The 15,545-nt window shown below is 39.1% G+C and overlaps 1 protein-coding gene and 1 pseudogene across 2 annotated transcripts; one reads left to right on the top strand and one right to left on the bottom strand.

Annotated features, from left to right (window-relative positions):
- The first annotated feature begins 2,280 nt into the window (after positions 1 to 2,280).
- On the top strand, positions 2,281 to 5,311 carry LOC112193426 (annotated as a pseudogene).
- Positions 5,312 to 10,722: 5,411 nt separating this feature from the next.
- LOC112192225 (E3 ubiquitin-protein ligase ZNF598) lies at positions 10,723 to 14,807 on the bottom strand. 2 transcript variants are annotated; one of them, XR_005807992.1, is made up of 8 exons: positions 14,444 to 14,807; positions 13,785 to 14,087; positions 13,422 to 13,630; positions 13,282 to 13,324; positions 13,098 to 13,187; positions 12,945 to 13,007; positions 11,059 to 12,814; positions 10,723 to 10,965 (listed from the first exon to the last, which is right to left on the bottom strand). XR_005807992.1 is itself a non-coding variant. In XM_024331878.2 (7 exons), the coding sequence occupies exons 1-7, from the start codon at positions 14,609 to 14,611 to the stop codon at positions 11,114 to 11,116; spliced, it is 2,577 nt and encodes an 858-aa protein (XP_024187646.1). In that variant the 5' UTR covers positions 14,612 to 14,806; the 3' UTR covers positions 10,723 to 11,113. The 2 variants fall into 2 exon arrangements, 1 of the variants encoding a protein (XP_024187646.1); XM_024331878.2 differs by having other exon boundaries at positions 10,723 to 12,814; positions 14,444 to 14,806.
- Positions 14,808 to 15,545: the final 738 nt, after the last annotated feature.

Genomic DNA, 15,545 nt, shown 5'->3' on the forward strand with positions numbered 1-15,545 from the left:
AAGCAGCCCCATGATCATCCGTAGTCTTGATCCTGAAAATGATCCTCTTCATCTAAAGGATGATGACGAAGATGTGCTAGAAGCAGAAGTGCCTTACTTAAGTACAATAGGCGCATTATTGTAGTTAACTCAATGCACAAAACCGGATATCTCATTTGTAGTGAACTTGTTAGCTAGATATAGCTTTGTGCCAACGCGACTCCATTGGATTAGTGTAAAAGATATCTTTCGGTACTTAAGATGTACGATTGATATGGGCTTGTTCTATCCATACAGAGAGATGATGTATTCAGACCCATCACACACCAGGAACGCCGCCAACACTGGCCTACATCCTTATCTCCATCCCAAAACTACATGTGTTTTGGAAGGTTTTGCTGATGTTGGGTATCTCTTTAACCCACACAAAAGTCTTCCCAAACTGGTTAAGTGTTCACCATGGGTAAAGACTGTGATATTTTGGAGGTCTACAGAACATACCCTAATCACTATATCTTCGAACAATACAGAGATTATTGCACTTCACGAAGTAGTTCGTGAATGTTTATGGATTAGATCCATAATTACGCATGTTCAGACACTTGTGATTTGAAGTCTACCACAGATGAGCCTACAAGCATTTAGGATAATGCTGCTTGTTTTAAACAAATGAAGCAAGACTACATCAAAAGTGACAGCACCAAGGATAATCAGTAAACAACAGACTCTCCTTAAGATCAAAGTGAACCAGGTTCGATATGAGGGCAGTGTGGCAGACTTGCTCACTAAGTCATTGCCTAAATTCCACTTTCGAAAAACATGTTGGTAGCATCATTTGTGATAGTTATCGGAACTCCCATGACCGTAATCATTAAGGGGAGATGCAGACATCAAGGGGAGATGTCTACATGTATGGTCTCGAAACGTGAAGGGTGTGTTGTGCTCTTTTCCCCCTTCGACTGAGGTTATTTTTGTCCCACAACTGGCAAGGTTTTTAACAAGGCAACGAGAGAAGCACAGCATTTGGGCAATACAAGGGGGAGTGTTTAGGTAAATCCAAATTGTGTATGGCCCAAACTCTAGGTTACTTGTCCTAGTGGTAATAGAGTTTTTAATTAGAGATAATATCAGAGAATATCTTAGAGATATCCATTCATTGTATGATTACATTTTCTTGTACAATTCATATTCTATGCATTGTAATCCTCTATATAAAGAGGCCCCTATTATCAATGAGAACACAACAATTCCCTCTCAAATATTGTTTCCCTAAAACAAGTACTTAATTAATTTCAAATTTCTCTCTTTGATCGAGTTTCAAAGATGCGCAGTCCCAGATGACGAGCTCAATGGCCAAGTAGCATGCAACCCCTTCCTTCCCTCTCTTCCACGAAAACCATTCACCCCATCTTCTTCATCTTCAACCTCTATCCCTCTCTAGTTCATTTTTTCATACCCAAAAGCTCATATCCAGAACGGTAGGCGAAGATTTGTTTTATTTGTCATGGAGGGTCAAGAAGAAGCGGCGGCCAATAGGAAGAGAGGCGAGAACGACAAGCTGTACAAAAGGATATGGATGGCCGAGATTCGCGAGCGAAACAAGCACTCCCGGAGACTCAAGTGAGGGCTGCCCCAGAAGAAGAAGATATGTTTTAACTGTTAACGTTGACCATCAATACACATTTACAAACAATATTTTAGAATAATTTTTAAGTTCACTCTTATGGTGAATGAGCATATTCACCCTCTATTGTGATTAATGCATTTTAACTTTATAATTTTTAATCTAATCATTCATGTTGCATAACATCATACAAACATTAGCTCTGTAAAAAATCAATCAAATTGAAGATCTTTTAGTTATTTATTTCTATGAATTACATGGACAGTTCATCATAATAGTAGTAAATGTTGTTAGAACTATCTATTTGTTTGATTCAATTAGATAATTAAACGATTTTTTTATTCGATTAATTTTTTTACAAAGATGATCTTTAAATGCTAATTTAAGATGTAGACCGTTGGATGATGAATTTATTAAGTAAAAATATATTAATCGACAATAGAGGTGAGTTCACTGAAAGAATAAACCTGAGAATTGTCCATATTTTAATAGACGTGTCTCGTTCACGCGCGTCTGTATACCGACAGTGCATAGAATTCGTTTTCAAGAGTCGAATTATTGTTAAAGCGCAAAAGCTGAGCTAGCAGAACCACGTTTTTAAAAGATGGTGACTATTCTTAATTTTTTACAGATGGTGCCACCCACGTGAATAGAACCAAGTTTTTCAAAGATAACTCCCACATGAATATACTATTCTTATTTTTTTAGTGGCTCAGGAGTCGGGGCGCAGAGAAAGCAAATGAAAATTGAAAAACTCTTCCAACATTTCGGAACTCACCTCGAAACGGAAGTCAACTTGTATTGATCATGCAAAGCGAAGAGGGAAATGAAGCAGCAGACGGTTCTTCTTCAGCTCCAAAGCAAGGCTCAATGGACTCTCCCAACAAATTGCCAGCTGAAATTTCCAATGAGACTCAAACTACCAGAAAGTCATTCAATCGGTCACTTATCTCCAAACCCAAGTCCAGAAAGTCGTTCAACAGGTCAGTTCTCTCCAAGCCCAAGTCCAGATTTGGGGAACCGTCAGTGCCCATTGACTCTGATTTGTTTGAAGAGAGCATTAGCGTGGAAAATTCACCTTCTAATAGTAATATGGGTTCATTCAATAGGCCCACTAATAATTCCCCTGATTTTAGAACTGTCTCCATCAGCTCTGCATGGAACCCAGTAATGGCGTCTCCAGGCAGGGCCAAAGCTGAAGAGGAGGACGAAAAGTTTTACAAGGTGATCAGGGTATTGATTGAGTGGACTGTTTTCCTTTGCATTTTGGGTGTTTTAGTGGCTAGCTTGACTGTCGAGAAACTCGAGAAGCTTAAGGTTTGGGGGCTGGAGTTTTGGAAATGGTGTGTGCTTCTGATGGTAGTATTCGGTGGCACGCTGCTCACATATTGTTTCACGCATTTCGTAGTCCTTTTCACCAAGAGGAACATACTGCTCAGGAAAAAGCTGTTGTACTATGTTTATGGAGTGAAGAAGAGTGTTCAGGTTTTCATGTGGTTGGCTTTGGTTCTTCTAACGTGGTTACTATTGTTCAATCCTAGTCGTCATGAGATTAAGCGATCAAAGACTCGTACCAACATTTTGAAATATGTTACTTGGACTCTTGCTTAGGCTGTTATTGGGGCATTTCTGTGGTTGTTGAAAACTCTGTTGTTTAAGATCGTAGCACTTAAGTTCCATCTGCGCCACACCTACTTTGATAGAGTTCAAGAGTCGATCTTCCATCAGTACATTCTTCAGACACTTTCAGGGCATCCAGTTATAGAGGAAGCCAAGAGGATCGGGAGATCACCGAGCACTGGCCAACTGAGTATCATAAGCACCAGGAAGGTCATTGATGTGGGAAAGCTTCAAAAGATGAAGCAGGTTTCAGCTTCTACCATGGAGGTGTTGGTGGATGCACTTTCAAGTTCAGCAGGGCTATCCACTTTCTCTTATACGTTGGATCGAGACCGAGGACTTAAACAGAAAGAAATGCAGATTGTCAATGAGATTCAAGCAATTGCTGCTGCCTCCCATATTTTTACCAATGTTGCTCAGCGTGATTACGAGTGAGGAAAAAAACAAACTCAACTGAATTATTACTTTAATTGTGATATTCCTGGTGTCCTCTTATCATATATATTTACAATTTAGTCTTTTGTTGGATGTCTTGCATATGAGAGTAGGTACATTGAGGAGGACGACCTCAGGAGGTTCATGATTAATGAAGACGTGGAACTTGTGTTTCGATTGATTGATGTCGGAGAGACGGGAAAAATTGACAAAAGAGCTCTAACAGATTGGGTGGTAAGACCTTTTATCTTGTGTATTTCATCCATTGATTCTATAATATTCATGGAGTTGTGCACTTGTGCTTAATGGTCATGCAAAATAGAGAACTAATATCATCGTGCATGTCTTTCAATTGGAAAACATTATTATGGCTAGGATAGCCTGCTTCTGTTCGGTTACATTCTTTTCCTTCATCATTTAGGCAAGCATAAACAGAGCAAAAGGAAATCTGCAAGATGAAAAACTAAAGAAAGAACTAGTCATGTATTGCTTTCAGTTGGTACTGCATTTGAGTTGTATGATGAGTTATATGACTTAGATGATTCTGTATTACCTTAATCTGATCTTGTCCAGGTCAAGGTCTACAATGGTCGCAAAGCATTAGATCATGCTCTAACCGACACCAAAGCAGCTGTAAAGCAATTGAACGAAATTGTGACCGGCATCCTGATTGTTATTATCATTGTTGTGTGGCTTATATTAATGGAAGTTGCAACCACGAAAGTACTTGTTTTCATCTCATCACAGCTCGTATTAGCAGCCTTTATCTTTGGAAACACTTGCAAGAACATATTTGAAGCTATCGTATTTGTCTTTGTAATACATCCGTTTGATGTTGGTGACCGCTGTCTTGTTGATGGCGTTCCGGTAACTTACACAACTCTTATACACTTATTTTGTTATGTTGATATTTCCTGTACCCGTGTTTTAATACGTGGTTCGTAACCTGACAGCTGAGGGTTGAGGAGATGAACATCCTTACTACAGTTTTCTTGAAACTAAATAATGAGAGGGTATATTATCCAAACTCAGTTTTATCAACAAAGACCATTAGCAATTATTATAGAAGTTCAGACATGGGAGATACCGTGGATTTCTCAATCGATTTAATTCCAGTTGACAGGATTAACCTGCTGAAAGCGAAAATAAAGAGGTCAGTTCTTTGAAATTTTTACTTGTGTGTGTATCTGTCACACTGTCACTCACTCACTCCTCTGTTGTTTACTGTTTAATTTCTCTGTAAATTTGTAATTTGTTCAGTTATTTGGAGAGTAACCCGCAGTATTGGCACCCAGATCACAATGTGGTGGTGATTGAGATTGAAAATGTGAATAAGTTAAAGATGGCACTCTATTTTAATCACACTATGAACTTTCAAGAATTTAGGGAAATAAATAAGCGGAGATCTGAGCTGGTGATTGAATTGATGAGAATATTTGAAGAGCTAAACATCGTATACAATCTGCTTCCTCACGATGTCAGCGTGGCCTAAGGAGCTCAAGGGTCCAAAGTAAACTTGTCTGGGATTGATGAGGTCTTACTATACTCATTGGTATTTTAGATTATATTTGATGCGAGTTAATATCGACTTATCTAGCCTTCTCTGTATGTAAATTTGTTGTGACCAGTTGTAGTAAGTTCTATCCACAATTCTACAGTTTTTGATATGATATATTACCTTCAAGAGAGGACTTCCCAAGGGATTACTTATAGAACCCACTTTTCAATGAGTAATGTTAGGTGAACTACCTTTTTGAATATTACTTGCATTTCATCTTACATGACAACTGTTGTAGTAGAAAGACCAACTTATTACATAATTTCATTAAATAACATGGCTCTGCCACATCAATTGTCACGTAAGGTGAGATACAAGTGGTACTTAAAAAAGTAGTTCACATAACATTATTCATTTTCCATTGCATTTCGATAAATCAATCATTTATGTTTTAGGTCTCTTCAAATATATCACTTACGTAAATTTTCAGCGCCAAATTGAAAATCATGAAACACAAGCATACACGCAATGGTGACAGCAGAGCAATAATAAGTTTCAATGCAGGTTTTGTGTATTATGAGTTTCAACGCTTGTGGTTGGATGGTTTGCAAGCCTACGGCTATGGCCTGGTTGTTGGGTGTAGATTCAATTGAGTTGGGCCTTTATAGATTCTTAGCATTTGGGTTTGGGTCTTATTAACTGGATTGTGGCCATGTTTGGGCTTGCATGCTTTTGGATTAGCATATGGGATTGCGGTGGCTTTTGTATTAAAATATGGGATCCAGATTGGTTTTATTTTTGTGGGCTCTAATATGGAATTTCAAGTTTCATTTTTTAGATTAAATTCAGTTTAATTCTCTGAATTCTAAGGATAAAATTTGGTCCTTAATTTTTTTTATCACGTTTGTTCTTGTACACTCAAAGAACATCACTCAAGTCTAAATTTTGAATTTGCCTCCAAATGTGACATCACTATAGCCATTGGCGCTGTGGGTCAACTTTTAACGGTTGTCTCCTCATTTTTGACGAAATGTCTAAAATCTCCTCCATTACATTTTTTTTTTTTTTTCAATTACAGCCTGATTACAGAACCCTTAATCGAACTCGATCTCTAAACACTCACTCACTCTCTCTCGCTCTCTTGCTCGCATCATCTTCAACCTCTCAAAACCCAGGTTAAAAAAAACACCCAAATCAAGCTATTTCTAGGTTAGAAGATCAGCACGAAGGTACACGACATGGCTAGGGCAGATGATTGGATACAATAATTGCATTAAGAGCGATATTGGACCTTACAGACCTCATGATTTTGGTGTGTATAAAGTCATAAGTCAAAATATTTCAAAGCCTTACACCACACATGCGATGACTCTATTGAAGATGATAAAGCAGCCTCCAATCTGGGTTAAGCTCTAATAAGATTTGCCTTTTGTACCGACGTACTGTTATTGGTTCTTATATGTTGCTTCAAGTTTTTTTTAATCTAACTTTAATATTTGGTTTTTAACTATACCTTTTGGTATTTGGTACCATCTGCAGGTTCTTTTGGCTTGGCTAAGTTCAGGGGCTGATGAAATTTAAGTTTCTAAACTAAAGTATGGTTGGTGTATGGTTGTTGTTGTGAAATAAAGTATGGTAGGTATGCTATTCATCTGAAATAGAGTTTCTACAGATGCTTTGTTCAATTATCAATTACAAATTTGATAGCATATCGTTGTTGTTCTTTTGCCCCCAGGGAAAGGTGTAAAGAGATGGCATATCGTGCCATGGGGCCAAATGGCCAATATAAAACCAAGATTGCCCTTTGTTCAATTATATCAATTACAAATTTTTTGTGTCATTTGTGGCTCGTCTGATGTTCTTCCGGCCACTCCTGGCATTTCGTGTTGGTTTACAATGACCTTTCCGGCTAACACAGTTCTATAGTTTTTTAAAGTGATAGATCTTTTCTAAAGGAGTACTCATAACGTACAATCTTGATTATATAATGCATAGAGTAATTGAAACTTTAACTACTCGTTACCATGTGAATGCGCAGAGTGTCTCTAGTTCTACATACCTAATTGCTGAGACCTCTTACAATGAAACAATGTCGGATGCAATGGCAACTAGTGGATTCTTTACCAGTTTCAGTGTCATAATTATTGTTGCTGTCTGTAACCGATACATGAGGGAATAGATTCAAATATATAAAATCAGACACCTCATGACCTCAATTCCACTAAAAGTTGTGCAAGCATTAGCTAAACAAGCAAATTAGAAACTTAATTAAGACTAAATTATAACAAGAAAAACAAAATATAAATAAAAGACACATACACCTTATTGCCTCAAGGCTCAAGCTCATATCAATTAATTATGGAGAATCCAAATTTTGAAAAAAAAAAAAAAAAAAAAAAAAAAAAAAAAACAGCTTAAATGAACATAAAAATTCACAAACTCCGTTGCTCTCTTAGTGCTTATCTAGTTATCTCTGAATCTTGAATTTCATAAAGGTAAGGAAAGCAGACTCTCTTCATATTTGATCATGTAAAACTCGTACTCCTCCGCAAGGGCTCGTATCTGCTGCAAACCACAACGCCTGCATCTATATCACGCATCTCATATCTGCTGCAAACCGCATCTTTGACATTGTCATTTGTGTCGAGCATCTCCTCCTGTTAAGGCTTTGATCCGTTGGGGATCTAATTAACGATAAGTAGAGAGAGAGAGAGAGAGAGGATGACACGAGCGAAGTATAGTGGTTTGTTTCCCGCCTTAGCGGGAAACTACGTCCACTTGAATGTTACACTAGTGTGTTGATCCTTGCGGCCTAACAAGATTACAAGAGATGTAATGGGATTGGATCGTCTTTAAGTGGGAGGAGGCATTCCTTTTATAGGTGAAGGAAGCCATCTCCTTTACATGGTTTTCGATGTGGGACAAGCAACCACCACTTCTAGTCTAGAAAGTCTATTTGTGAGGGCATGTTGGCAAGGCCGGAAAGGTGGCTTCCCGGTGACGGATTTGCAACTTCCGGATACCGTAGCGTAGCTTGAACATAGGGCTACAAGATGCAAGTAGCGGTTGGGCCTCACCATGGCTTGTGTGTGTCCCAAAGAGCGTGTTACTTATGCTTGGTGAGATAGCAAACTAGTCTTGCTAGTAGAGGTATCTACACCTCCTTTTTGCAATCGAACCTCATCAAGCACTGATTCATCTTATTGTCCCAATGGTCCACCACAAATGTACCACTCTCCGTATAGAAGATGGGTGCCATGATAGAAAAGCTAGAATTTCCTTTGTCTGCTCCATCCTCTGCAATGCTCGTCTGTTTGGCCACTTGTCTGATAGGATTGCAGGAGTGTTTCGATCTTGAGTTCAGACTGATATCAGTTTCCAGTCTTGTCGATCAATTTTCAATCCTAAATTAGGATCGATATCACATTCCAATCCTAGTGTCTTAATATGCCAAATCCCGTACCTCCTTCAACTGATTGAAATCGGCACTAAACTCAAATACCTTGGTCCAATTAAGCTTCTCCCGTCTCCCAAAACTCAATATTCTCCAAACCAGGGAACCACGTTCTTGAGAAAGAAATCAGCAAGATTCCCAATAGTGCGTGTAAATTTGTATGAATTTTGTGAACTGAATTCTGGGTATTTAGCTAACCTGGTATTCTACACTCGGGAGTTCACGAGTTGGGGGATTTGGGAGCTCATGAGTTGAATATAAGGGACTCTTGTGGCACAAACAATGCAAAAATTCTAATATGGACCAAGGTGTAGGTGGACCATAGGCAAAATGGAGGGTAAAATGGGGCATTTGGGTGGTAAAATAGCTGATTTTTTGCCTTGGTGCAGGTGGACCTTGGTCCATAGAAGACTCTTTCCAAACAATGATGCATTGTTAGAGAGCAATTATGCACAGTAGAGGAAACTAGATCTGTGGCGGATGCTATGGCTTTGATTGGGCATATTGCTGGGCAATATGTTTTCAGCTGTGCATATTGTTCAGATTTGGCAGCAAGTTTTTTCCCTTCAGTGCTATGCAGGGGCTTGTCTACTTAATCTTGAAGCTTCTGGTTGTGAGGGTTTTCAGCTGTATTCAACTTTTCTTTATGAAAAGGAAAATGTTTTGGATCCCAAAATTCTATACAAAAAAACCATCTCAAATGACATGGCATTGACCACATCAGCCTTAATGAACCTCAAAATATTCAAGCTGTTATTTTTTTTTATATATTTAGAATATGTATTTAAATTAGTTTATTTATCTCTAAGATATTAAAAACAGAAGAAGAAAAATGCGGTGAAGTTAATCAATCCAATAAGAGCGCAAACTCATGTCTTGAAACCCTAAAAAATATAAAACTCATCCTCCATATATCGCAGCCAACTATCCACAACCAGTAAATTCTTTGTTCTATTGTTAAAAAAATAAAAATAAATAAAAGAAGAAGAAGGAGAAGTAAATTTATTGTTCTCTCTTTCAATTTCTTGAACCGATCCCGTGGATTCAAAACAAGTTGGCTAAATTAACATTTGTATTGATTTGTATCTGCTAACGAAGATATGTACTTTCTTAATCTTTTATTAAGAGCTAACTCACAATTTTTCATCATAATCTCTTGTGATTATGATTTACAAAACCAATTTATGCCTTGTGGTAGCTATATTCATAATCATCTTCTTTATTTTGGATTTTCATACACAAGACCTTTTATTTATTCAAATCCTAGATAATTTTTTGTCTCCTGGGTTCCAAATTTTGGTGCAGCATGAGATGAGGATGATGATGATAGGTGGTATATGAGAATATCCCTGGTATTTGAAGATCAATTTTTGGGATTGCAGGGAAACATTATTTTTCTCATTTAATATAATATTAAGTAATTGCATATATAATGGAAACTATATAAATGAAAATTAATTGACATAATTACATGTTGGAAATAACTATGAATGAGGTGGCAATGCCACATCATTTGGGATTGAAATTTGATATAATATTTTGGTGTCTCTAGCACTACTCTTGTGAAAAACGATTGGATTTAATTATTATTATTCTTTTTTTTTTAATTTTTTTTTTGGCGGGAGGGATGCAACAAAGAAACAAGATACAGAGGAAAAGAAATCTGTTCTACAACAAAGAAACAAGAAACAGAGGAAAAGAAATCAGCTGAACAAAGCTAACCCCTGCTAAACAGACTAGGAGATTGAGGAGGGCAAGGGAGCCCATCATACAACAGAACACTTGTCAGAGAGGAAAGAGGGTTAACTACCCAATCTAGGGGGCATTTTCCTCTATGAGCAAGAGCAGCAGCAGGAAAAAAAAAAACGATTGGATTTGACACAAGAAACAAATCAAGAACTCTATGAATGCGTCATCTCTCATTTGCCCCTCAATCTTGGATCTGTAGCAACTACCAAAATTGCTTTGCCATAAAATAAATAAATCAACTTGTGGTGCAAGGGGATTGAAATTCATATCAAATTTATACTTGTTTCAGATGTCATCGGAGCTTTGAACTTGTAACGGATCACAGACTTCTCAGATAAACAGGGGGTCAAACCAAACAAAACAGAATCAATAACCAGTCTATTTGAAGGTTATGCCCTCAACTCCATTCAGTTTATTTTAGTTCAAGAACAAAACTTTAAAGAATCAGAAATTTCAACAACTGTAAATTTCAAACCTTTGCACTTGTATATTCGCATTCCAAAGAGTGTATATATGCACACTTGTCATGATGAGGATACAAACGAAGATGTGAGCAGACATATATAACTCACGTCAAAATCACCATGCAACACAAAACCACCCGACCTAGTGGATAAACCAAGGATCAAACTCCTGTTGAGTTGAGAACTCATAGGTCACAAAAATGGATGCGAAAACAAACTCTTCTCCATAACTTACCAGTTCACTCTGTAACTGCCGCACTTTGCAAAATCAAATGCATAGATCATGCTTTCTAACTAAAAAGTTTATTGGCGGCTTTGTGTCTCCAAACACCATGGACAGGCAACCCTCCGGCCGAGTTACTGCTCTCATCTAATTGTTCACCCCCGTCATCTGGCTGAGGATCAGAATTTCTAAGATCCAAGAGAGATGCAGCAGAGCCATCACCCAAGCGAACTCTATGGAATTTTGAGGTTTTCTTCCGCTGCTTGTTTCCTCCACCACCATCTCCTAGATGTGGATTAGATCCACTAACAGCTGGCACCGAATCCTTTTGGCTCCTCGGCTCCGTTAAGGCTTGATTGCGAGAATTCAATTCCTCCTGGCGTTCATTAACTATCAGCTTTGATTTGCCTTTGGCAGCACGGTAGCCATCCTTCGACAACACCTCAACCGCTTCTTCTGAAGGCCTGTTGTTTGATTGAAGTTCCCTTACAGAATTAATTATGCTATCTGCTAGTGTGTCCTTTGAACTACTGTTTTCCACTTCATGACTCTTCCCTTTAGCCTTACTGTTTTCCGTTTCTGAACTCTTCCCTTTACCTTTCTTAGAATCTTTCAATCGGACACTTCCCTGAGACCATCCATTCTCTTGTGCACCATTGTTTCGTACACTCTTATTGTAGGCATCAATCAGCTCTCTCTGCTTCTGAGCATCAGGGCAGAGTCTAGCCAAGTCAAGGACAAGATGCAACAAGCCATACTGCCGAACAAAATCTAAATATACTTCTGTGTCAACTAAACCCTGACGATACTGCCCAGATATCTCCTTAAAAAGACTGTATTTTTCTTCGTCAAACTCAACGGCAGCACGAATCTTTTCCACCAAGGACTTGTTAGCAGTTTGAACATCCACTTTCAATACAGGCTGACTAGTTGGCTGGCTAATTGAGGGCACCTTACGTACTTGTGCTGCAGAAACTGGAGGGAAATCGGAGATGGTAGGTTTAACAGATCCATTCTCGACCAAATTAGGGGCAGATGCAGAATGGCTAATCCTAGCAGAGTTGGTGTTGAATGAATCCCGCGAAGAACCAGATGATGAGAATCCAGGAACTGTTGTCTGTCGAGTCTCAACTTGGGCCTGAGCAGAATTTGCATAACTGGAAGGTCCTGGTCTATTCCCAAAGGCCATCTTGTTCTGACCAGAACCACGTGATATTAAAGGTGAAACCTGTGCTGTAGGCCACGCCTGAGCTGAACTAGTAGGCGGTACTACAGGTACATGCCCTGCTGCTGGCCAGGCCTGACCAGAACTAATAACAGGCCTAACAGCCACCTTGCGATTGTTTTGACGGCGGAGATGTGCTGCCATGGTGTTATTAGGCAAACCATCCGAGATAGGTGTTGATTGACTGCTTCCAGGTGCGAGGGGAGGAAAGGAAGAGTCCTGCAAAGGCGCCTTCCCAGAACTTTGCCCCAAGGCTTGAAGGTACCTTGAGGATGCTTCAGCATCTGTTGTACTTAAGGATTCAAATGAATTAATGATTGGATCAATATCACTTGTATCTCCAAGATCTGAAGCAGCATGCCCAGTGGACGAGGAAGGACCATGGAATGTGCTATCATCTGCAGTAGATGCCTCCAAACTTGCTTGAATCGCCATAGAAAGTTGATTATCAGAAGAATCACGAGATTCACGACGAAATGACCGACCTCTTCCACGCCTATTATCTTGTTCACTACTTCGTCGATATCGAAAGCTAGTTGGTATCTGCAACAGACATAAGCAAAAATATTACAATCAGTACAGAAATTCACCAAAACAAAATGTGAGTTGAGAGATGGACTAGCCAGCCTAGCTGAACAATGCAAAATATAGCCGAGGAAAATAATATACTTACCTGGAGAGCAGCATTACGCTTGGAACGAGACATACGCCCCCCATGTTCAATAGTATTGTGCCTCTGTAGAATAAACAAGGCAAGTGAATCATATATAGAAGAGAGTAAGAGACAGGAACACAACGACAAGTTTGTCGGGCTCTAAGAGGTCACCTTCATTTCTGCCTCAGATTGGAAGACAATAAACTTTTTCGCAAGACATGATTCATCTTCACATAGGAAATGGCCTTGGCGGAAGTGCATCTATTAAATAAAAAATGAAAGCATTCACAACAATTATAAGGCAGCCCAACAATATAGAGCAAGTATACAAATAACAGTAGATCTGATAACTTGCCTCGAGATCATCATAGTTCCTATAATATTCATATTGTCCAGGACTGCATTTATCAAAAACAGATCTCATGTGAGCTTAACATTATCTTGAATTGTAATGGGAAAGTTAGAACTCTGTTCAGAAAAATATAGCTTGGTTACCTATGGCATAAATGACATTTGTAGTGCTCGGTACCCATGTGGGCGTATAGTTCATTATCGCCATAGAATGGAGTTCTGCAGAATTCACACATAGGATGCCCCATAAAGCCCCCTCTTTCACTCTCACTTCCATCAACTTCAGAGTCACCTGTACCTATATGCTGCTTCAACTGTGCTTTACTATATAGCTTTTGTTCACAAATAAATACCTGAGATGAACAAAAGAAGATAATTAGATCACAAAGATAAAAACCAAAGTAGAAAAGAAGGAGACCATAGAGAAAAATCTTTGCTTGAAATGTAAATAATAGATAAAATCCCAAGACACCATCTCCAACACTCTCATATATACATGCATTCTACCTTCCTCGCTTCCAAACATAGAGGGCACATAGACAACCTATGTTGGTGGTATAAATGGCCCTTTAGCTGTTCAATGTTCCGAAACCTCGGGCGACGCCTTGAGTTATCAATTGATTGCTCTTCCAGCTTGTCACATTCACTGCAGGAAAGCTTGCACATTGCCTTGATCATCTTGTAGTGATCCACATCATCGAAAAATGCTTGTGTGTCTTCATGGTACCAGTATGGTCCCAAGCGACCCTCCCTCCCTTGGGATGGCAAGACCGAGAAGTCCTTAATCATCTTTGTATAGTCTCCTAAAGCCTGCAAAACATAAAAAAAGTCTCAATCTTTGTGTATAAAGAGCCGAAAAGCAGAGGAAAAACAAGCACCATATCAACCCCAATTTCAAAGGTCAGAGATTTGATGAATAAAATGCCACATGCATAAGAGGAGGCAGAACAAAATGGCACATCTTTCGAAGATCGAAGAAGCTCGAAAAGGCAACAGAATCAGATAGATAGTATCAAAAGTGCAGCGAAAACAGGAACACCCACAATTTGGGACTAGATTGAGAAACCAGAAATCCATAAAGATTCAATTTTGACATAAAAGATTGGAACTTTGGGGACAAAATGGGGAATTTTGGAAGGTGAAATTGGAATGGGAGAGTGACCGACCTTGGTGACGAAAACGACGTCGCAGTCGGTCTTGCAGATGCAGCAGCGGCGATCGTCGCAGATGAAACGGAGGCGAGCGACGCAGGTGGAGCAGACCTCCTTGTGGCCGCAAGCGCCGTAGGCAACCCATTCGAGGGAGTCGGCGCACACGGCACAGCTATCGTCCATGGCAATCGGGAGGAGGAGAAGATCTAGGGTTTTTGGGAACGGAGAGGAAGATAAAGTGTTTGTGGAATTGGGAAGAAGAAGAATAGGATACTGACTGCGCCGACGATTAGTTTTCTTGCGAGAAAAGGAGAACGCGATATTCCAAAGGTTTTTATGGAAGGCGACGCTTCTACTCTGTTTCCCGAGAGAGCCTGCCTCGCGAAGTTAACCAGGGGGGCAATTTCGTAATCCAGGATTATATTATATGAGAGGAATCCCAAAATTTGGGAATTTCTTTTTGGTATAATACTCAATTTATTTAATTTTTTTTTATTTTTTAAACCAACCATGTTGGTATTCTTTGAGAATGATATTAGTAATTAAAAAAAATTAATGTTAATAACTAAACCAATTGTAGTTTTTTTAAAACAATATGCCTTGAGACTCGTGAGAGAGAAATATCGCCTCTCTCCCTCTTTGGTGAGGGGTGACAAACCTCCTTGCCCCCCCCCCCCGGTTAGTAGCAGCGACAAATCTTCTATAAGGATGACATCTTCTTCCCTTGTGGCTACGGCGGCTAGGGCTAGACTCGGTACAAAACCAAGCTAATTGGGCCTGAGCCGAGTACCAACCAAAGTTTGGCCGATTAGCTAAATCTTGGACCGAAACCAACCATTAAAAGTTGGTTACCGAAAGTTCGGTATACCGCACTTGTCGGTTGGGCTTGGTCGGTTTGTGCCTGAAACCAAGATTTTATTTGGCCTGATTTCATCCAAATTTGATTATTGGCCAGACCATTTGAATTGTGTTTTTATCTCTTTTCTAAACCCATTTTAAACCTTAATCTATCAATCTCTTAATAAAAAAAGCCATTACAATATTAAGCTATAATCATACAAGTTGAAATATGAGTTCCTGCATAGAACTTAGGAGTTACAAAAACAGAAAGAAAGAA

This window comes from Rosa chinensis, chromosome 1 (assembly GCF_002994745.2).
Source record: "Rosa chinensis cultivar Old Blush chromosome 1, RchiOBHm-V2, whole genome shotgun sequence".
NCBI classification, from domain to species: Eukaryota; Viridiplantae; Streptophyta; class Magnoliopsida; order Rosales; family Rosaceae; genus Rosa; species Rosa chinensis.